Raw genomic sequence first — 21,954 nt, forward strand, 5'->3', positions numbered from 1 at the left:
GATGGCAGTGCGACCGACGTGCCATTCGTTCCATCCTGCTGCGTCTTTTTCTTTTTCACCCTCGCACGATCGTATTACGAGGGTGTTCCTCCGAAGTCGCCACGAAGAGGAGACAAAAGTATTTAGATAGCGTGTGCCAGCTCTTGTAGTGGATTTAGTGAGTTCTAGTTGGACACGAACCCAAAAGGAATTGGATGAATTAGAAAATTAAATCGCTCACTGTTGATCAATCCACTGCTCGCTCAACATTTTTCAAAAATTCGTGCCTTCTCGACAACTGTTACTCTTCTCTCTTAAGGAAACTCACTTGTCAAACGTGTAGTCGTATCAAAAGAAAAGAACAAAACGAAAATGAATGAAATTAAATTGAAGAGGTATGCAGAGTGTGCGTGTGTATGTGTATGTGTGTGTGTGTATAAGAGAGAGAAAGAACGTGTAATAATTAGTGTGTATGCAGAAAATTAATCCAAATCAATGAATGGTATGTGCTTGTACGTCGTATCTCGTTTCGTCGACAAAGAAAAATTATGGTCGATGAAATTACTCCGGAATTTTTATGGCGAATACACCGATATTGTTCATCTCCCGAATATAGTACATTAAGCATGAGCCACCGGCTTCTCTTTCTTCGTTTGAAAGTGAATTAAAAAAAAGAAAGGTAGAGAAGAGGATAGAGCTCGCGTACGTACTCGCGTTTCACGCACGCGAAAGAGAATCGAGGAAATGCAGGCGACACGACTTCAGAGGCGCGTGGCACGAGGTGTGCCCTTCTAATTCAATTGGGTTAAGGGTACTTAAAGGAGATTAAGAACAATGCTGACACATGCTGCGTGGTGGCCGCATTTCATTCTTCGAACACGCCGCGCGACTTTTGGTGTTATTTTGTAATTTTCAATTCGTTATTCTTCGTGGCGGTTCTACAATTAATTTCTAATTTCTCATGCTGATCAAATGTGCGATTTTTCGCATATCGCTTACTTCCCGTATAAGTATAATATACAAATATATATATACTTTTCATATAAATCCTTTCTTATTTGTATCATTCGTCTATCCCACGTTTCGTCAAACGAATTGATTTGTTGGAAATGTTAATAGTTTGGCGTCGTTAAACTACGTTTTCGGTACTTTTCTACAATAACGAATATCTCCGGTAAATGCTTGAAAATCGCGAAATATACGGCTTCGTTCAAATCCAAGGTAATCCGATTGATAAAATAAAGGGTCGTTGTCACAGACACAGGCAATTGTTCACGTTCTCCATCCGCGTGTTCGCATACGAACCTCGATCGGACGATAAATTTTCCGCATTTTCGTTATGAGATTACTCTGAACGACGATGTCGAAAGCGATAGATGAAGATGGGTGGTTATTGGAAAAAAAGAAGTGAGAAAGAGAAAGCTCGATGCCGAAACGACGATTGGTAATAATAGCATTGCTGCGTGTATTCAGATTTAAAATGAATTTTTATTCTGGACAATCTCGTTTTGTCGAAGATAAAAAAGAAAAGAAAAAAAAGGAGAAGAAATTCCAAATTTGAAAACACATGTGGAAGCAATTCGCATTTCGATGGTCAAATCTTATGGGATGAAACGACCTCGCATTCTTCTCGGAATAAGATTCCATAATTTTTTTTTTTCACATACAGAACGCAACTGTGTTTTCTTTCTCTCGTAGTTTTCCTTTTCCCTCGTTCTTTCACTCTTTTTTCGTTTCCCTCGATCCTTTTTTCTTTTTTTTTTTTTTTTGTCAAGACGATGAAAATCGTGATGTTAGTAGTCGAAATGATTTCTCTCGTTTAATTAATCGTATGGCACTGTCGCTTGGCGATTCGTATAATCGTTTCTCGTACACACACTGACAGAGTACGATCAGCCACGTTAAAGATTCAACAAAAATAGCTGACATCCGTGAACAGACGACATGGAATCTACGTTTTAGAGATAAGACGCAATACCAGACGAGTTAATACGAAAAAAAAGCAAAATATGCGATTTCTTTCTCATAACACGACCTTTGTATCTTGTTTTTCGAAATTAGTATTTTGTTTGTTTATTGTTGCATTAATGTAACCGATCGTACGGTGAACACACTTTCCAAAAGAATCGTCCCCAATCATTCCACGATCGCTCTGGCACTCAGATAAGCGATGCAGCCGATGTGTCACATATAATCGTTGTCATTTGGATACCTTCACAGAACACAGGCTCGGCAAACCACACGACTTACACAGACCGAAAAGAAATGAAAGATACGTAAATATCTTGCGCTACGTAGACATGCCGCACCCTCTCCCATTCTAGAATCATTCGTGTAGCAAATTATTATTGGAAAATCAGAGGGAACAAGGGAAAACAATGTCCTCCTAAGTATATGATATAAGATTCATCTTCTGTAGCAAAATAAAGTTTCCTCGTTGTTGTAATCTCGATTTGCTGTAAGCATTATTTTGCCTGATAATAGTATGATAACCGAGTACGTAATAACAACTTGTGACTTTAACGAAGATTTCGCTCCTTTACAAGGAAAAGCATTATTTTTTTATCTAATGCAGATAAGAGATTAATCTTTGTCCAATGAGTCAAGAAACAAGTTTTATCAGCGATCGCGAATGAATATTCGTAGCGTCTAATTTGAGATACAAGAAACGAATCGTTAAATTATGGAATAGGCCAAAGGAATTTATCGATTCTTCGATTTTTTACGGCATATCTTCTTCCACTTTTTTTTGTCCTTTTATTTTATTTTATTGGTGACGAGGTCGACATAAAAGCTGAACTCTAGGAAACAAATTGGAGAGGGTGAGCAAATTACAGAGTGGCAGGCTAAATAGGATTTCATCCAACTCGTGTTCTCGTTTATTCGTTTTTTCTTTCTTTCTTGCTTTTGCTTCAAACCCACGTTTATCGCCCGAATTGTTCACATGCGTAAATTATAATGTTTGGTCCGATCGTCGATCGGCAGCACTCGACAGCACTCTCTCTCTCTCTTTCCGCATATCGTCACAAAAAGATCAATCTCACACGCTCATTTTGCTTCTCTCCTCTTCTTTTTTCTCGTTATTAATTTTTTTCATTTTTTTTTTATTAATTTTTTTTTGTTTGCTTCTCTTTTAATTCTTTAGTTTTTTAATCACACAATGTGCATGGTAATGGCATTTTTAGCTTTATCTCGACGCAACCCATCAAAAATCGGGAAAAACAAAAATATCTGAAGATACTGATCAACCGTGACACACACACGAAGCAATATAGGCATCACACGATCGATGGATCTTCACTTCTGCCATTACCGTGCAATTTCTCTGACGTTTTGGAACAATAACAGCTCTACACGCGTTGGCTTCGTGTTTCGCGCTTCGATCGTTTAAAAAATATTATCGAAAATATTGTCTCGTACGTACAACGGCACCGCGGTTCGAATATCTTAAGAACGGAGACTCTGTTCTGGACCCAGCGTCGCTGAAATCCTCTCGAAAAATAATTCATCTGCGTGATCTGCGTGGATTCATTTTCATCTTATTCACATTGTCGTTGTCGTCGTCGTCATCGTCGTCATCGCCGTCATCGCCGTCATCGTCGCCATCGTCGTCTATATAACAGCTTACTTATTTAGTCGTGCGATCTCGTTTTCTAAGTTGGACAAAAATTTCAGCGAAGCACCAGGACATGGATTCGGTGACAGTTCTCCGATCTTTTAACCGCGTCACGATACAAAATTTATATAACTTTTTTTTCTTATTTCCATCCTTTGTTTCTTCTTTATCTTTTTATTCTTTTTTTTTTACAAATCGACGATTCGTCCTTTCCCGAACGTGACGCCGCGATTCACGTCGAATCACGAGCCAACTCTTCTCATCATCCCTCCACCACAGTTATCAAATACTCTCTCCTCTTGTGTTTCTCTCTCGCTCACAATCTTTCTCGCTCTCACAGCTCATTCGTTCCTCTCGTCGTTTTTTCTTCACTCGCAGATAACACCCTAACAGGACACATCCCACCAGTAAATTGTGATTTATCTCACAGCGCACATCATCACTGATACAGCGTAATGCACACGCTTTTCAAATTTTTTTTTTTTTTATTCTTTTTAATAATCCTTATAATTAAATACGCTCTCACGTACGTTCCCTAGTGAAGCATCGCACGCACTCTAGGCGTCTCGACGATGAAAAGGCTAACAACTAATAGTTCGATAAGATATTATCGTGTATGAGTTAGTTTCTAGGAGCGAGGCTCTGATCGTGACTCGTTCCCTCGATCACATATAAACGCAAAAAAGAAAACTCTGTCTTTCAAAAACGATCTCAATCGGCGTATATATGTCTTTTTTACATTCATTAAATATACGTGTTTGTGTGCGCGTTAGGCTAGCTCGAAATACAGAGCAGCGAATATTCTCTTATTAAAACGAATAGACAAAATAATAATTACACAGAAGAATGGCGAGCAAATCTGCTATGTTTGAGATCGTAGAATGGAGAACATGGATCAGCCAGAGCCACGCTTCCTTTAAGGTAGAACATCGACCCCTCGCACACGAGAGTCTCTCCAAAAAATCACAGTCGCATATATAATATAATTTGCTTCTTTCGTATTTCTTATTTTCACAACTCGTTACTCGTTACTTCCATCACGGCACGGCCGGCATTTCGTTTCCTAGTTTCCTACCTCTGCTCTTCCACGACCGATCCCTATCTACACGGGTGTTTCCCTCCGTATTTCATTCCTTCCATTTCTGTTAGTCTGTTTGCCCTTCTCGGCGGACCTGATAACGTGATTCGCAACGATCACCTCGAAGATACCGGAAACGAACGATATACCCCGTCTTCTAGTAACGTCTTGAAGTAGACGCTTGTTATACGATCATGAAAGAATGCTCTTGGTCACGATTGATCGTAAACTACGCGTGATGAAAAGAATAGTCGCGTGTTCGTTCCATTAATGTACAGACTGTTTCTAAAATAGGTAGTTCAATGGCTATTTTTATATACATTTTACTCGTCGTGAGAATAAAAAGATGTGTTGAATAAGTAACACAGGAATAATTTCTTATCGATCCTAATCGTCGTCCTAGCGTTATCCTAACGACCAGTAGAAGGCTTTTACGAATTCGACCACCCATTTTAAAGACAGCCAGTAGAATGGTGAATGCGACGAAGCGCAACTCTCGATTGTTTGCGAATCAGAAGGACAGGCGAGCGATCGAGTTCTTTATCAAGACGCGGAAAGTCGCGCACCAACGTCCTCTCCGTCGTGGTTCCTCTATCTCTCTCTCTTTCTCGCATTCCCCCTTTCACATCCACATCCTTTCTTTCTCTCTCGTCCTTCCACTCTCCTCTCGCTCTCTTTCTTACGTCCTCTCTTTCCCTCTACTCTCTCTGCTACGTGGAATGTAAAAGAAAAACAGGATACACTCTGCGCCTCGATATTTTGCATATTTCTTCTTTGGACATTCGGAATAAACCGTTTCACTGTTTCGGTTTCTCGCTTTTCCCCCCTTTTTTTAAATACTTTTTGCAGTTTTTTTCTCCTTGGATTCATCGAGACATCGACTTTGGTAGATCGATGACGGCACTCGTCATCGTGAGAACTGTAAAGCAAAGCTGTAGTTTTTTCTTTTTCGTAGAAGGAGAAATTTTCGCGATTGGAAGACACCGTGTTTCGTCTGCGAGAATTTCGTTCTGCTCCGAAATCGAAAGGATCCACCGCGAGATAAAACAATGTACGGAGAATTTGCATTCGTGTATAACTGTATGTGTTTGGTGTGTACATGAATGTGTGTATCGCAAAGAGATCAAGGTTTAGGCTCCAGTCTACGTAACGAGCGGCTCGCCGAAACGATTTTTCCCTACTCCTATTTTTATTTGTTTGTTGTTTTGTCAGGTTTCTTCTCATTTTTAAAAGCTAAATAGACGTTTCTCTTTCTTATACGCTAAGTTTGGCAATATCGTTCGCAACAGTAAAAAAATTATATATGTATATATATTTATTTTTATATCCAGACATGGAGCAGACACATTGGTTTCCCTCGATATGTAAAATCGTAAAAAAGATAATCAATTTAATAAAAAGTCTTAGTTTATAATCGTTTCTCGTCAATTCCCTATTTGTCCCTTCGCGTTTCTTCTTACGCCAATATTGTTTCCCTTTTCAACTATTTATTCTTCACTTTATTTTTTAAATTGTTTTGTTTAGTTTTCGTTTATGTGTTTGTTCCGTCGAAACACGTTTACCCCAACCCAGGCGGTTCTTTCATGAAGATACCACCCCTCAGCCTAGATTTCCATTCGAATCTCGCTGCGATCATCGTCAATAATATTCTCTGTTCGATATCGTGTCTGTACGTAAAGCTTTGCATAAACAAGGCGTTCACGGGAAAAATATGTTAAGAATGAAATCACTATAAAATATATCCCGAACATCACGAAAGAACGGTCACACAGTGCGCTTCCGCTGGCAAAAGTATTTGGAATGCATGGCACTAGCACAGCCACGTTTCGACCACGTGACGTAACTTCGTATTATATTATTAGAGCGCCCGATTGCCCGCTTAATCTTTCGTGTAAAATCTTACTAAATAATCGCGTTCGTGCACAAAACCATCTACAAGGGAAAGCTATGGAAATTTGCGAGGTTGACTGGCAAGGAAGTGTGCGAGAAAATGAAAAATGTTCGCATCGTTAAAGGATCCTGAAACGTTTCTGATCCATTCGATATCTCAGTCGTTTCATGATTCGAAATGTTCATGTAATAGGAGATGCGTGTATGTATATAAGAAAAAGAAAAAAGTATTCTGCGTAATCCTTGCGCGACCAGGAATTTGAAATATCTTCGGTTCAATGTCCGATTTCTTGAACGAATTTATTTATCTATCTGTTCCCGTATAACTCGCTTCATCTTATATTGAAACAACCGGACGATATGACATCGGATTATATCAATCACCTATCTTCGAAATTCCATCGTTCCTAACTTTTACGCGATCACCGTATTCGTTTCTTCGATGGACACCGGAATAACGTGCGAATAAAGATGAGCAACATCCTCGATACGGTTTTCTTTTTCATTTGATCATCGATAAACGCCTTCCTACAACAATGCGAGGCCAGGAAGACGAATCTCTTCGACAAATATTCACGCGAAACAAGATCTCGATATCCTTGAGCCCTTTGAATTCAAAGAAAGAAACGAACTGTGTAAAACACGTGCCTGAACATCACGTACATAGTATTGTTTCAATGTTAGTGGCAGTGCAAAAAGCTCTCGTCCGATATTCCGTTGGAGAATTACAAAAATACGAATTAATGATATAACGTGATCGCATAAAATTAATTTCGATTACGCGCAGGATTACTTTTGTTTATGGGTGGGTATAATTGTATAATGTATTTTGAGGCTGAATACTCAATCATAATTAGTTTTCTTTCCTCTTTGCAATTCTTGTTTACTCGAACGTTCAGGCCGGACGAGGACTTCGGTACAACTCAATAACTTATGCCAGCAAAATATTAATTTTAATGAATCAACAGCAACAGACATTCACATACGGGCAAAGTAACATACGCGGCATCATCATCATCATCATCATCATCATCATCATCATCATCATCATCATCAACATCAACATCATCATCATCATCATCATCATCATCATCATCATCATCATTATCATTATCATACTATAACTAATCATTTAGATTCTCGCGCAGCACGATCGGACCAGAGGTCAGCAATATTTTGAACCTTCCGACCATATTTTTTGAGAATCATTCAGAACATTTGTGATGCTATTCACACGCATTCACTCTTACCTTCTTTTTTTCTTTTCCTTTCTCTCTTCCTCTCTTGGGTAAGGTTCTTACCTCCACTTGTGCACCACTTGACTGCATTAAAATAGCAACCAGCATTCTGACGGCCACTTATTTCGCTCATAAACTTCAAATCACGCCAACAACAGTCATTCGGTGATGCTTCGATTGCTTCGAACGAGTGATGGTGTGACAGTTTAGTAAGGAATCGGAAACAGACCGCGGGCTTCGTTGGCAAAGCTACAGGAGGACAAAAAAGCTAGGAGCTTTACAACGAGTTGCGCATTAATAATTGAACTTTCTCGACGAGACGACGTGTGTAATATAATCGTTCATTCAAAGGTGACATGTTTTATTTTATACACACAGACTCCATGTGATCTTACATGCATACATATTAATAGAACCATCCTTACGTTCAATTACTAGAGCACATTCTTTCTTTAGCAGCTCTACAGTCTCGCTCTCTCTCATTTGGTTTCTCTGCGTTTTCTTTCTCGTTCACACCATTCGTTCTTCCACACTCACTCATTCGCTCTCTCTCTCTCTCTTTCTCTCTCTCATTGGCCTCGATCATCGTCCATTGAAGTCGTCTTTTCCTCAGGTTCAACTTCTCAATCACGCGGGTAGAAGCCCCAGGCTCGTTACCAGGCATACTTGCATCACCGGAACATCTCGGCAGACTTCGGCCTTGGCCCATTCATCGGCAACATCCACTTGCACTCCTCATCATCCGTTGTCGGCAGACATGTATTTATTTTTTCGACCATTTGGGGTTGCGCTCAACGTGTCGGTACTCAAATACCGTCGCCAGAGCAGGGACACGTGCAGACTCATCACCCCATCATCGTCATCGCTTCGAAACTCACGCACATCCATCAACTCGCATCCGCACCATCCAATCTTGTTGTCTTTGTATTGTGTTCGATAGCTCTCTAGTCAAATCAAATTGCACGACAGTACAACCGTGGGGTGATCTGTAAACAACAAAAGCGAGCCAAATATCAATAACTGTCGCTCACTGCTCGGTGTGTGTATGCATATTTTTTTAACGTATTAAAATTTTTTTTCTCTTTTATTTAATTTTGTATTGTTATTTTTTGACCTAAATTTTTTATTTTTGGGGTCTCTGTGTCGAGTGCACGTGTCTGTACACGGGGCGGGGCTATGAGACAAAGGGATCGTAAACAATGACGACAAAACGAAACTGTATTGTACAGAATAGTTTTGAGATGTGAGACAACTTAGGGCTCGTTTTTTAAACAAAGATAAGACAGTTATGATTAAGGGCATTCAAGCAAAATTTTGTTCGTTTAAACAGAAAGAACTACAACTCGATCCAATTTCTAGAATCAGTATGTAGTGTCCCTAATTTTCCATCACCATGCAGCCGTATTGCATCTTTGCTTCTTTGATACTTTGTACACTCGCGTTTCTTGTTTTCTTTTTTCTTTTTTTTCTTTCATATCTCCTAAGTGTATAGCATTATAAATCGTTCGTCGAGAAAATAATCTTAGTAAGTTACACAGAAAGGTAGTAGCGTAGAATGAAGGGGGATGTAGTAAAGAATGAAATGGGAAAACGGTAAGTTGATATGGATAACAGGTGATTGAATATACACGCACCACACATAGTCCACACGGAAATTATTGATAATAAAAGAAACGAATAAAAAAATATAAGAAGGAAACGATTAATAAAGCAATGAAAAATTACTCACCAACTGGACGTAGAGTTAGCAACAACATTCTTGAGCTTCCGAATCTCTTTAGCCGCCCAGTTAGCCAAAGTTTTAGTCTTCTCAGTACGTGATCGTCTAGCCTTGGTTAAGAAATCCGTAAGCGGTTCAGTTTCTACCATCGGCAAGAGTTTTACTCCAAACACGGTGACAAGGTCACCAAGCAAGCCTACAGAAGCTGCAATATTGCCTTCAGAATGCTCACGGTCCTGTGCTATCGACGTGATGAACTGGATAATGAAGGGCACGTGTGGCTCTACCAGAGCAATTGCCGCATCTGGGCAAGGATTCGATACATCACCGCGCAGTCCTTGCACTATACCAGTATAAGCTTCAAGGACGCCCTCTCGTAATTCATTCAGATAATCGATCATATCGTAATCGCTTCTATCTACATTTGCTTGAGAAGCCTGAGCCAATGTTTGAAGTACCACGTCCAAATATTTCTTGAATTCAGGACCAATACTGAGAGCAACATCACCGAAAACGGAGAAGATTTGAGGCTTCACGGAACGATTGACCGAATTATTGCCAAGATTTTCCAGCAAGAGGGTCATGATCTCATCGCAATAGGGTAACATTTTGTTTTTTAGGGCTCGACAAATGTCTCCGGTCAGACCAACAGCGGCGCAACAAACTTGATATTCTGCATGATTCTTTAAGCCAAGACAGAGATATGGTTTGAATGCATCCATGTACTTCAAGAAACCTTCTCCAAGGACTTCGACTAGAGTCGAAACAGCCATAAGAGCATCCTCTTGTACACCCTCGGCTTTGCAAGAATTCGAGTTGAACATAGACAACAATGCTGTCATTATTACATCAGAGATGTGCGGAGCATCCTCCGGTGTAACTTTACGTAGCACAGATTGCAAAGTTGCGCATAACAACGATTGCAAATCATTATATTGAGCACGATCCGAATGGCTCTGGATATGTGTCTCCATTTGCAGTACCTGCTGCAATCTCTCCAGAATTACCATCGTCGTCTTCTGCACGGTTAAATAACAATCGCGCGGAGAGTTCTTCACCATGTCCATCAGTGCTTCATAAGCAGCCGATCGTAAGTTAGCTTGAGCTCCATCCGGACGATCCGTCGTTTCCAACAATCTCTGAATGATAAAATCAAAGTACTGAGACATGCAACACGTTTCCGGATTCTGTCCCTCGAGACTTTCTGCAGCCTCGTAGCTAGCTTCTGCAAGACCCGTGAACGCCCAACAAACGTTCGCTGCAACGCGAGGTTCTGCCTTCAAACCGTTTATCAAAGCCTCTAACAATGGTTTCAGGTATGTCTCACTAATCGCTGCTTGTGGTATGATCTCACAAATTCGACCAAACGTCCATGCAGCTGTGTCCCTTACCGCGACACTGCTGTCGTACATTAGTTCGATAAGCGTTGGCATTGCTTGCTCTACCAAAGGTTTCAAGGTAGCATGATCAACACCTCCAAGAATAGAACCAAAGGCCATTAGTGCTGCATCCCGATACCTCCAGTCGTGACTTTTAATGTTATCCTTGACAAAAGGAAGAACGAACGGAACAATGGCATCCTCGCAGCAAGAGGATAATAACATTAAACACACTCCAGCAGCTTTTGAGGGATTCCAATCGTCTTCGTCATCAAATTCTTCTTGTTTAGTGAGCTTCTTCATCAAAACAGGTACCAGATACTGCAAAGCGCCCTTTGCATAATGTCTCGATACTTTGACTGGCGGTCTACCACCATCGGTAGCTTCGCCCTCTTCCATGGCTAAATCTACCTCCTCGTCAGATACGTTTGACCAAAACTCAATTCCTTGCAGTGCAACTTCATCGATATCTGACTTCATAGCTTCTAGAGTAATTGGGAAAAGTGCTGGAGCCATGTAGGGCTCCATGTATTGATAATACAATGACATAATTTTTACAAGACACTGTAAAGCAGCTACTTTAACTTGGGTGTTTAAGGACTGCGTTGCCTCACATACCACCTCCATAATGAAGTTTCTCTCAGTCTGCGTACATAAGCAAAACAGTTAAACTAGATGTTGTATTAAAAAAACCTATATTCTATTCTTGAAAATATACAAACCTCTATCTCAAAATTTCCTTTGGTAAATTCTAATGAATTGTAGAGTGCACTTGTAGCTGCAAGGCGAACGTAATGCGAGGTACTCGATCCTTTCATACCATGAATGATAGCAGTGAGAATCTCATTAGACTGAGGTACCAAAACATCGCTTTCTATATCTTGACAAATATAACCGATGGCTTCTAAAGTTGCTTCCTTTAATATTTCTGTGCTGTTTGGATTTACAACATTATTGACTAACAGATGAATGACATTGGTCCATTCACGAACAGGTAATTCAGCAACTGCTACATATGCAACACATTGTGCTGCAGAACCTGGCCTGTTGTTTTCTGTTCCAAGTGCCCCAAAAATCTATTGATAAAGAATAACATCATATTGCTTTTACATAGAAATGTATCATCAAATAACTGAAAAAGTTACTTACATTCTTCTTAATATATTCCCTTGTTTCTACAGGAATAGCAAGCCAACGTTGTTGATATTGACATTTTAAATCTGGATCTTTAGATGTAAGTTGATTTTTGAGCTGAAGACCTGCTGCCATACGAGCAACTGGGCTTGCAGTGGCATTAACCAGCACGCCGCTGAGTCTTTGCAAAAATTCATGCTAAAAGAAGAACAATGAGTTTTTTCTAACTTTTGCAAAACTCTTACATATTCCTCACAAAAGTTTCTTTAAAAGGAAAAAAACTTACAAGATTAGTTCTTGCTGCCTGCTCAAGAAAGTTTTGAGCTGCTTCCAACTCATTTTTGTCTAAAATTGCACATAAATTACTTTTATAATATAAACATAAAATTATTATAACATAAACATAAATTAAGTTTATATTATAAATGTATTATAAATATGAACATAATTAATATCAAGTTTTTTATTTATGAAGGTTCCAGAAACAAAAGGGATAATGTCCATTTTTATAAAATTTTGAGTTCAACATTTTTCAACATACTCCTGTGGGTGCTCTATCATGGGCCATGTCTCATTGGGAATTAAAATTTTCCAAGTTTTGCAGTAGTTACAAGAATTTAAGATGTACAACGAAAAATGAATATTTTACATTTTTTTAGAGCTAAGTGTGTTATATATTATTTAAAATTATAAGTGAACGTTGAAAATAGTGCAGAATAAAATAATGTTTTATTTTAATATATGAGAAAATACGAGAATGTGACATCATATATTGAAAAATAAATTTTTGTTTTCTAAGAAACATTAAAACTTCATATTCACCCCTTTTTCACGTGGATCATTCATATCATTTCGTTTATGTCAAGCTGGTAAAAAATGTGAAGTAGCGATAGAGGTTAGAAAAGCAAGATGCACTCCTCGCCGTGCCAACCGACAACGGGGACGTGCAATACGAGTAACCGTCACATGGGACAATACTTTTTCGGTCGCGAACAAAGCCCCTAGCAACAGCCAAACGGAATACAATGCGACGTATTTTCGTATAAACGACAAATCCCGATTAAACGTTAACATATCGACGCCAAACTATTCCAAATGAATCAAAGGAACCATCAATTAACGTTGGTACTAAGTACTCCATGAATACACCGGAAGGAGTATAAAAAGGACGCGCACGCGGTAGGACTTTACTTTTCCGGGCAAGGTTGCTAAAACGATAAGGAGACAAAAACGAAGTATTTACGTCGTTCATAAAGTAACAGCGATAGCAACATTAAGAGCAACAAAATAACTAAGAAAAATTAATCTTAATTCTAAGATGTCGCCAATAATCTGAAGTACTGATTAATCAAAATGACTTACTCGAGGAGACGGTTCTCTCTAGAACCTGGATAAGTTGTACTGTCGTTGGATCCATTTGCATGATTTCAGCTTCTTTCGTCTATCGATTATCAGAAAACGTAATTTTTTATGCCTCGATAGGAAATGTCTCGTTGTCGTTACCGGCAGACAGCCACATGTAGCCACCACCGAATCAACTAGCTCAACGACGTACCCCCTTCTACCCACTTCCTGCCAGTACTCGATTTCTGCTTCCTTCCACAACGTGCGGCGTAGTAATATCTGCAGCCTTTGATATTCTCGCGCCTAGTACACGCAAACGAACCTTCTGATCATTAACTCGACACAATAATATACCGAATGTATACCTTGTACTTTCGTCAGACTCTTGCCGTGAATTTCGTAAACGTTGCAAAGCTACTGTCACGAGCGTCACGTTTCTTCAACTGATCGTCGTGTCTCTTCATGCACGGACTATTTTCTTTGTGCGCCGTACAAAATTTCCTTTGCGCATGCGCACATAGAGACGCAGATGCCATCTATTCCATCTGCTAGCGCTGTAGCGCACGCGCGCTCGACGCAGCCGTTATGCCGGTTAATTTTGAAATCGTGCACTGAAAGTTGTAGATTGTTTTCTTTCTGCTACTAATTTCTTTTCTGCTATTAATATGTTACGTCCGGTGACTCACTACGGTCAAGGCGTTTATCAGATGTGCACATATAATTAAGCGGGTCGCAATAATTCTAAGGAACGATCATAAAACAAGGCTTCTGGATTTTCCGTTAAGACCCTTAAGTGCCATAAAACATCGTTGAGTCAGAAGGTTCCTTACGATTATTGCTTTATCAGGTAAACATTGGGGGAACGTGAATCAGCCAACATATCTGTACTTGATCTACAACTACAGATCAGTCGACATCTCTAGATTCGATCTATGACTATAGATTAGTCATCATCTCTGCACTGGATTCACTACTTTAACTTAGCAACATTTCTTTACCGGGTTTGTAGCCGTCAATCATTCACATACTTAACTTATACCTTACGCATCAGCGTAGCTATCAATTGTTGATACTTGATTACAAAATTGTTGGAAATATATACTATCTTTGAACTGTTAATCAAGCATTATACTCATTAAACTACCTCTATTATCCTAATCGAAATAGGGGATCGATCTGTTCGTGACGTCGATTATTCTAATCGTAACGGGAATTTCGACTTCCGTTGACGCGCTTCCTCGCGATCGCGTCTCCCCGCGACTGGTCGATAAAACAATCTGTTTCATTTTTTGTGAAACTAATAAAGAGTTGCACTGCTGTCATAAACACGTCAGGATACTAACACGAAAGAAGAAAGGGCGTCGGTTATTTTCATAGATTTAATGAAACGATATACAGAATACATTTGCTTTCGTAATGCATCGCAACGCATCGTCCGCGTGCCTTACCATCTATATCACATATCAATTTTTCTTTTATTTATAAAATATAATGGTCGCAATATATGTGTTTTTGTATTCTCACATCATGCCTTTAAATTGCTTTCTCGTTTGCATATCGAAAGTATATATAATATATATATATATATATTTATTTATTTATTTATATTTATATTACTTCATTATATTTATATATTTATAAGTATATATATAATAATTATATATTATATCATTTTATATTATATTATATTATATATATATATATATAATAATTAACCAAGCGAGAGAGAGGGACTGTGTATATGTGTGACTCGGCACAGAATTACAGCGAATCAGGTAAAACATCTTTAATTAGAATACTTTACAAATTTTTAGTAGAACGATGTTAACGTGTTGCTAAATATCGACGGTCGTAGGGGTGAAAAGGCCGGTGGTCGGGAAACTTCCCTTGCAATTCCTTTTATTGTCGTTGTGAACAAATTGCAAGGAGAACACAAATTGTACTTGATTAAATAATCGGCGAATTATCGATCGATTTCAATAATTCGCACCTCCTTTTCAATTGTACGGCCGTCAATACATATCGATTTTACATATCGACATTATCGATCGACATTATTTTATTCTTTACCTCCTTTTTCTTTTTCCTTCTTTTTTATTTCCTTCCCCTTCTGCTTGTTACCCCTTCTCGTTCTCTGATTTTTTTTCTTACAAATCCTTCCAACATGCTCGATGACCGACAGAGATTTCGACCAACATATCACGCGGATACATTCGACGTGTGTAAATTTGTTTGTTTGCTTTCAGTGCAACGTCTACCACTTCCAATGTGTACTTTGTATTTGTGCATGTAGTGTATATGGGTGTATCCGCAGATATTCGTACGGCAGAGTACAGATCGATCGTTGTAGAAACGTCCGTACGAAAACGAGAGTTTGTCACGTTTTATTTCTTTTCATTTATTTTTTCTATTCTTCTTTTTCGTATGACTTCATGAAACTTGATCTGGGACAGAAAACGATACAACGCACGATAGCAAACATGGAAAAGTTCTATCTCATATTTTGGACGGAAAGGGAACGAATTTCGATTTCGAACTCCTTACAAACGCTGTGATTTCCACATGGAAGGTCGAACGTACCACATTACAACATTCAATTTTATTTTATCAAAGAAAAAGAACGACAAACTCAATAAAAAAAAAATTAAATCATCCGTTGATTGAACATTTATTGTTACATCGAGGGAAGAGGATAAAGTACACCTAATGGAATTGGCCTTTGTTCATTTTACAGCGATGACAATTAATCGGTAACAACAATACTTGAGATGATCTCGTTTTTCATTCGAGATATTTCTACGTTCGAACGATCCGAGATCCCTTGTTCTCCGCTTTAGTTTATTTCATTCTTATATCCCTCCTCGCTTCGTTTCTTTTCTTTTTTTTTTTTTTTTTTTTGTTTTATATAAGATTTTAAAACTTTTTCTTTATCTCTTTTTCTTGTAACCCTTTCCGCTAAATCGGGAAAGGTGCACGCGCAATTTACATGTCGTAGCATCGTAGAAAATAATACAACGCTAATCAGCGTTGAGTCCAGGAAAGATTTGGCGGAATCGTAATCGGAGCACGTCAATCACGAGTTAAATTGTTTCTACTCCAATAGGGGATTAGAAACTGGTCGCGATGCTTCCTTTAATTTTCTTAAGTAATAGGAACAAAAATATTCTTTCCCTCTATTATATGAGCGAGGCAAGAAACTTAAGAATTCTCGAATTCATTAAGCGTTCGTTAATCACAATTAGCCTAATAGCACCGTTTAATTTGACGAATTCCATCAGCCTCTAAATCTCTTCTGGACTCGATGCGCTCTATACACACACGATGGAAACGTACGGATTTTGTTCTTGTGTCATATAATCCGAAAACGGGGATCAAATATTAATACGTGCTGCTAGAAAGGGAGCATTATGCTTAATTAAAAATTCATTATTACATAGTGGTCGGTCGAAGATATGACGAATTAGATAATAAACGAAACCGTTCGTTTCCACGGCGTTATCCTAATTTTCATTCGAAAAGAGAACTCAAAGTGACGTGTCCCCTTTTCGGATACTTGTACCTTGCTTTCTTGCCGGGCATATGTTGTTCTCGTTTCACCGAACACCTGCGATCGTATCCATCCGCAAACGTTTCCACACACGCGGCCAATGCCAATGAAGCTCGTTTGCACAGAGAAAAGCGTTGTTGCTGTTGACACTCACAACTTAATCGCGAGTGCAGGCTTGAAAATTGAATTACGTCTGCTCGAGCACCGTTTAATGAAGCTCGACGTTAATTACTTCTTTCTCCGTGTACTCTTCCGTAACGAGAGACCGCTAAACGGAAGCTCTTATATGGCTAGCAATCGATAACTCTTGCGCAAGAAATAGTACCGAATAAACAACGAATCGAGAAATAATATATAAAATACAAAAGAAAGAGTGGGAGAAGATGAAACTCGACTTTTATGAAAAAACTACAATTGCGCAGAAATCAAAGAAAGTGAATCGAGACGATTTAGCTCGTGGTCGAACTCGAATCCTCTCTGTTTCCTTATAAAGCGTGGAACATTTGCGGATACACACAGCGAGTAGAGAGTAACGTATACACACGTAATTATTTTATACCTATTGTGCACATATATGTATCGTTAACGTGTTTTCCTGCCTCTCTTTAAGTTAGAAGAACCACATGGCGATCGCCACGCGGACCGTGTCTTTCTGAAATTAGGTGTACTAAGATTAATGTTGCGATTTAAACGCTGTATCGGTTGGATCGGTTTACTGGGTTGTACTTTTACGTTGACAAGTAACATACACACAAAAGAGGAAAGTATTGTTGCCGAACAATTAGGATGGCCATTTTTAACGGGCCATGCTGGAAATATTACGCCAACTTAACCATCAACGATTCCTTGATATAGCGATTTTAATCTTCCATGAAATTCATCATGGGTCCCCTCCAGCTTCTTTGGATCGTGCGTCAATGCAATCCAGTCTAGGGTTGATTATTTCTTTTACATCCAAAGGAGACGTTTTTGTTATCCTGGTGATATATTGCAGCGGCGAAGAGTGCTTAACGTCGACGATGTTTCTTACGCATTTAGCAAGTTATGGTAACACAAGGTGGTGGTAAGAAGGTAGCGGATGGTAACAGCGGTAGTAGCGACAGTAACGCCATAAAATCGTAACATTAGCGGTAAGTAGTAGTTAAGTAATAGTAATTAATAAGTAGCAAGTAATAGTATAAGTAGTAGTAGCGGCGCGGTATACGTATAAATAGGACTGTCTACGTTAGTTTGATTAAAAATAAATGTCATAACGTAATAGGTAACTTTATGCCGGACCCGTAACGAAGCCACTGTTCATTGCTGATCGGTCGCGATCGAAATAACACTATGCACGTATATTCAGTTCCTCTCATGCTCGTCCAGATGGATCGTGCAGCCGATCGGCTACGTTCGGGTCCTACTTCATTCTTCTTCTCCCTTAGCTGTCTAAAATCACATTAACGCAAGAATAGTGGTAATTATTTTGAGCCGAGCGGATCTCGACCACGTGACTTGGAAGACACTCACACGTTTTCAATGATACTAAATTCCATGCGATCGAGGGTCAGGAGGGGATAACAGAGCACCGATTAGCCTCGGATCGATGAAGCTAGTAAGCCAAAGGACACGAGTTTCGCATGAATACGAGCACAGGGAATCAGGAAACAAGGAAACAAGGATTTTCTACCAATAATTCATTTTAGCATCATCGCGACGTTCGAGTGTGATCACAGTCACGATCTACGTACACCTAAACTATCAACACGGAAGAGCGAAATTCATTTAGAAGTGGGACAAAAGGTAGATGGAGGAATATTAATTACTAACATAATCTGTGATAATCTACTTGTCTCCGCTCTTCCGTCGTTGCTCTGATATGTTGCGAATCGTCAATGCGTTCTCTCTTCTTTCTCCTCGACGAGTAATAAGTACATTTTTGTTCACCAAAAGAAGAGATATTCGTCCCGATTGGGCGGATCGTCGGGGGCAATCGATGCAGCATGAGCAATGAAAGAAACGTAGCGACTTTGTTCGTTGACGTAGCGACTTATACATGTATAAAGTAGGTAGAAAAGTGATAAAAATTCATGTGTATGTGTACGTATAAGATGTGTGTAACGAGTACTGTATACCTTTTCTTTCTTTCTTTTTTTTTTTTTCTTTTCGTTTCATTTGTGCATGTTTGCGAGAAATAGCGTAGCATTTAGAATTATCAATTGATAAAACACTCCGTGATTAATCTTCCGGATGCCACTGCTCTTTTCGTCAGCTATAAACGCATAGTAAAACGCTAGATCCTCTTACGAAAGGGGAAATCTACCGTTTGTTTCACTGTCATTTCTCCGTGGGCCCCGATAATCCGCCAAGAAACCGAGTTCACCTTCGTTACATGGTTCTCGATACTTTCGATAGCAAGAATAGTTGTTACATCGTACAGTGTTAAAATAGTAATAGCAGTAATAATAGTAGTAACAATAGTAACAGTTGTCAGGTCGAGCACTCGCGTCTGCCCGCTGACACATCACGAAGACATGCGCCCCGCTCATCCACCCGTCTCTCATCCATACACGCACAGGGAACTTTGTCTTAAATTTAGCGACAAACCACGTCTTCCGGCTCGTCCATTCGCGCGTGCATTCACTCCAATGTACACTTGCACGATACTCGATCGCATGCACGCATCTATTCGCTAAAACATCTAAACGACGAGTCAGCCTCGAGACAAACAGTCTCGACAGAATTCATCATCTGACTGCCGTGGTATACGACGATTCATGCGTCGACACTCGTGTGAAAACCATGTGAGGGTACACGCAAGAAGATAGTAAAACCTACGTATACGTATAAGAACTAAGGAAACTTAATCGAGTAGGTACGCAACCGCACAAGATCTCAAGAGTAAATTGTTCTACGCGAAGATAAAGCCTTAGGCTTGGCTCGAGAAGGCGATTAGAACGGTAGACTACCGACAAACATCGTCTCGATCATTGGTGGCGCCGGGACCAGATCCTCCAGTTTCAGGTAAAAGATACGCTGGAGCCCTTGCACTGACAGACTCCTCAGTTCCGGTAGTTTACCTAACAAACGGGACAAATAGTGCGCTTTCCTCTGCGCTTCGGCGTTATAGGTGACATGGTCGCGAAGGGACGAGATTATTTTCGACTGCAGCTGTTCCATGCGATGAGGTTCCTTCAGGCCGTACCTTGCTGTAATTTTAAGCAGAGAAACATACGCGTTTTTTATCAATCGATCCAATTTCAATCACTCGATGGACATAGGGGTGAACCGGTTTGTAACAAAAATTACTAGATTTCCAGATTCGATAGACAATTTAAACGGGAAGGGAAGCCGATGTTGCGTGCAATCGTAATTCTACGACGTCGCTGAATTGGCCGAAAAGGAGCACGCACATGCAACTCGCGAGGAAAATCGCGTCGACGTATCGCGTGCAATAGACACGAACGATGGCGGTTTCTTTTCGTCGTCGCATCAATAACTAACAGGTTGATCGATAAATAATTTATCTACCAGACGATCGCGCCTAATGGAGAGTCGTCAAATAGACGAGAGAGGAATCGAGGGTAAATCAGAATAGAAAAGTAACGTTCATACTTATGATATTCTTTCGAATAAGAAAAAAACAAGAACTTCGATGAAACTTACCAGTAACGAGGGTGAGAGCACACAGACAAGCGAAAGCACTAGTGTCTACGTCGAGAATATGAAGAGCTTTGCTGAACTCGAGGATACTGTGGAGCCAATCGCCAAAGCTACGTTGACATTGTTCCAATGCCAGAACCACACCGTTGCAAAATGTCAGCTTGGTGTCTTCTGGTTTTGTACGGTACGCCAACCGAAGAACAAAGAGTTCCAGACTGGCTGACTGGAAAAGTAACTCCTACGAAGAGTAGCAACAACGAAAACTCGTGTTAGAAAATCAAATTATGGTTATGATACATACAGTCGATGAAAGTGATATAACGAGATCGTAGATTAAAAAGTTAAACGGCGATACCGATTGATCTAGCCGTATTCAGGACCGTACGTCACAGGTAACCAAGATTAGCAGAGAATTCTTCATCGTTGACTTATCTACTTGAAAGAAAGAACTAGTTCTGAGTTGACATCGTACGGCGCTGAATAAGGTTCGAACTCCTTATTAATCCTAAAATTTCTCCACTTACATGTTTCGATCTTTAAACATGTAAACTTCAACGCCTGATCGATTTTACGACCTCGTTATATCGTTTCCACCGATATGTATAAAAGGTATACGTGAATCGTGGAAGACGAGTTAGAAATTGTTAAAAAAGCAACTTTGTTACGAGAGAATGTTATTTTCATCGGTGGCTCGAGGCTAGCAACTAGATAACCGACCAATCAGACCGTCGATTAGACATGTCGTAGGCTCGTCAGGATTGACCTTTTAGAAAATGTACAAGCTATCGATTTCTTTAATGAAAGCTTCCCTTACAGATATTGCTCGTCGATACGTAATAAACAATATATCGCGACTCGCATATGGTTGCACGAGCATATCATCCAAGGCTGACGAAAAGATTAATGAGAATTATTAATGAGAATATTTACATTACCTGATCTTCCCGTACTAAATCCGTGAAACCAGGAATCTTATCGGCAAAAGTTCGAATCACGTCGATGGACGTAGTGAGAAGATTGTAAAATTGCTGAGTCTTTTCGGCCTCTGTGATAGGCGGATCACCAGGACTCGATTGTCGATACTGCGAATAGTCTAATGTCGCTTGATCGGGTGTCGTGTCCAAATGTGCACGAACCAGAGCTGTAATCAAGGAAACTGGAGAACTCGGTGGCGACTCTTGTGGGGATTTTGGCTTCGATGGTAGTCTACCTCGACGACCCCTCAAGGAATCCGTCCTTACAACCTATTAAACGAATAACTTTTGTTATATCCTTCCGAATTCTCAATATTCTTTCGAAAAATAATGGTTTCAATATGTGCCAATATTTTTTACTTTGTTATCTTGTTTTAATAATTTTATAATTGGTATTTGTATATCTTTCATGG

General features: G+C 39.6%; 2 protein-coding genes across 9 annotated transcripts in view; both read right to left on the reverse strand.

Annotated features, from left to right (window-relative positions):
• Positions 1-23: 23 nt before the first annotated feature.
• Fs(2)Ket (Importin subunit beta Fs(2)Ket) lies at positions 24-13,876 on the reverse strand. 4 transcript variants are annotated; one of them, XM_069124652.1, is made up of 6 exons: positions 13,397-13,841; positions 12,321-12,379; positions 12,050-12,232; positions 11,623-11,976; positions 9,531-11,545; positions 24-164 (listed from the first exon to the last, which is right to left on the reverse strand). In XM_069124652.1, coding segments are annotated over exons 1-6 (2,673 nt in total). In that variant the 5' UTR covers positions 13,458-13,841; the 3' UTR covers positions 24-163. The 4 variants fall into 4 exon arrangements, with proteins under 4 accessions (XP_068980753.1, XP_068980751.1, XP_068980750.1 ...); XM_069124650.1 differs by lacking the exon at positions 24-164 and adding an exon at positions 2,722-8,787 and having other exon boundaries at positions 13,397-13,839; XM_069124649.1 differs by lacking the exon at positions 24-164 and having other exon boundaries at positions 9,527-11,545; positions 13,397-13,681; positions 13,744-13,876.
• Positions 13,877-15,149: 1,273 nt separating this feature from the next.
• Hr38 (Hormone receptor-like in 38) overlaps positions 15,150-21,954 on the reverse strand; it is a 41,377-nt gene continuing 34,572 nt past the window's right edge. For all 5 annotated transcript variants that reach the window (XM_069124848.1, XM_069124847.1, XM_069124849.1 and 2 more), the window contains exons 6-8: positions 21,503-21,811; positions 20,571-20,805; positions 15,150-20,113 (exon numbers count right to left, since the gene is read on the reverse strand). In XM_069124848.1, coding sequence (XP_068980949.1) covers positions 19,857-20,113; positions 20,571-20,805; positions 21,503-21,811 — 801 coding nt within the window. In that variant the 3' untranslated portion in view covers positions 15,150-19,856. The remainder of the gene's footprint in view (positions 20,114-20,570; positions 20,806-21,502; positions 21,812-21,954) is intronic.

Source organism: Bombus flavifrons, chromosome 12, assembly GCF_040668555.2.
Source record: "Bombus flavifrons isolate JBK064 chromosome 12, iyBomFlav1_principal, whole genome shotgun sequence".
Lineage (NCBI taxonomy): Eukaryota > Metazoa > Arthropoda > Insecta > Hymenoptera > Apidae > Bombus > Bombus flavifrons.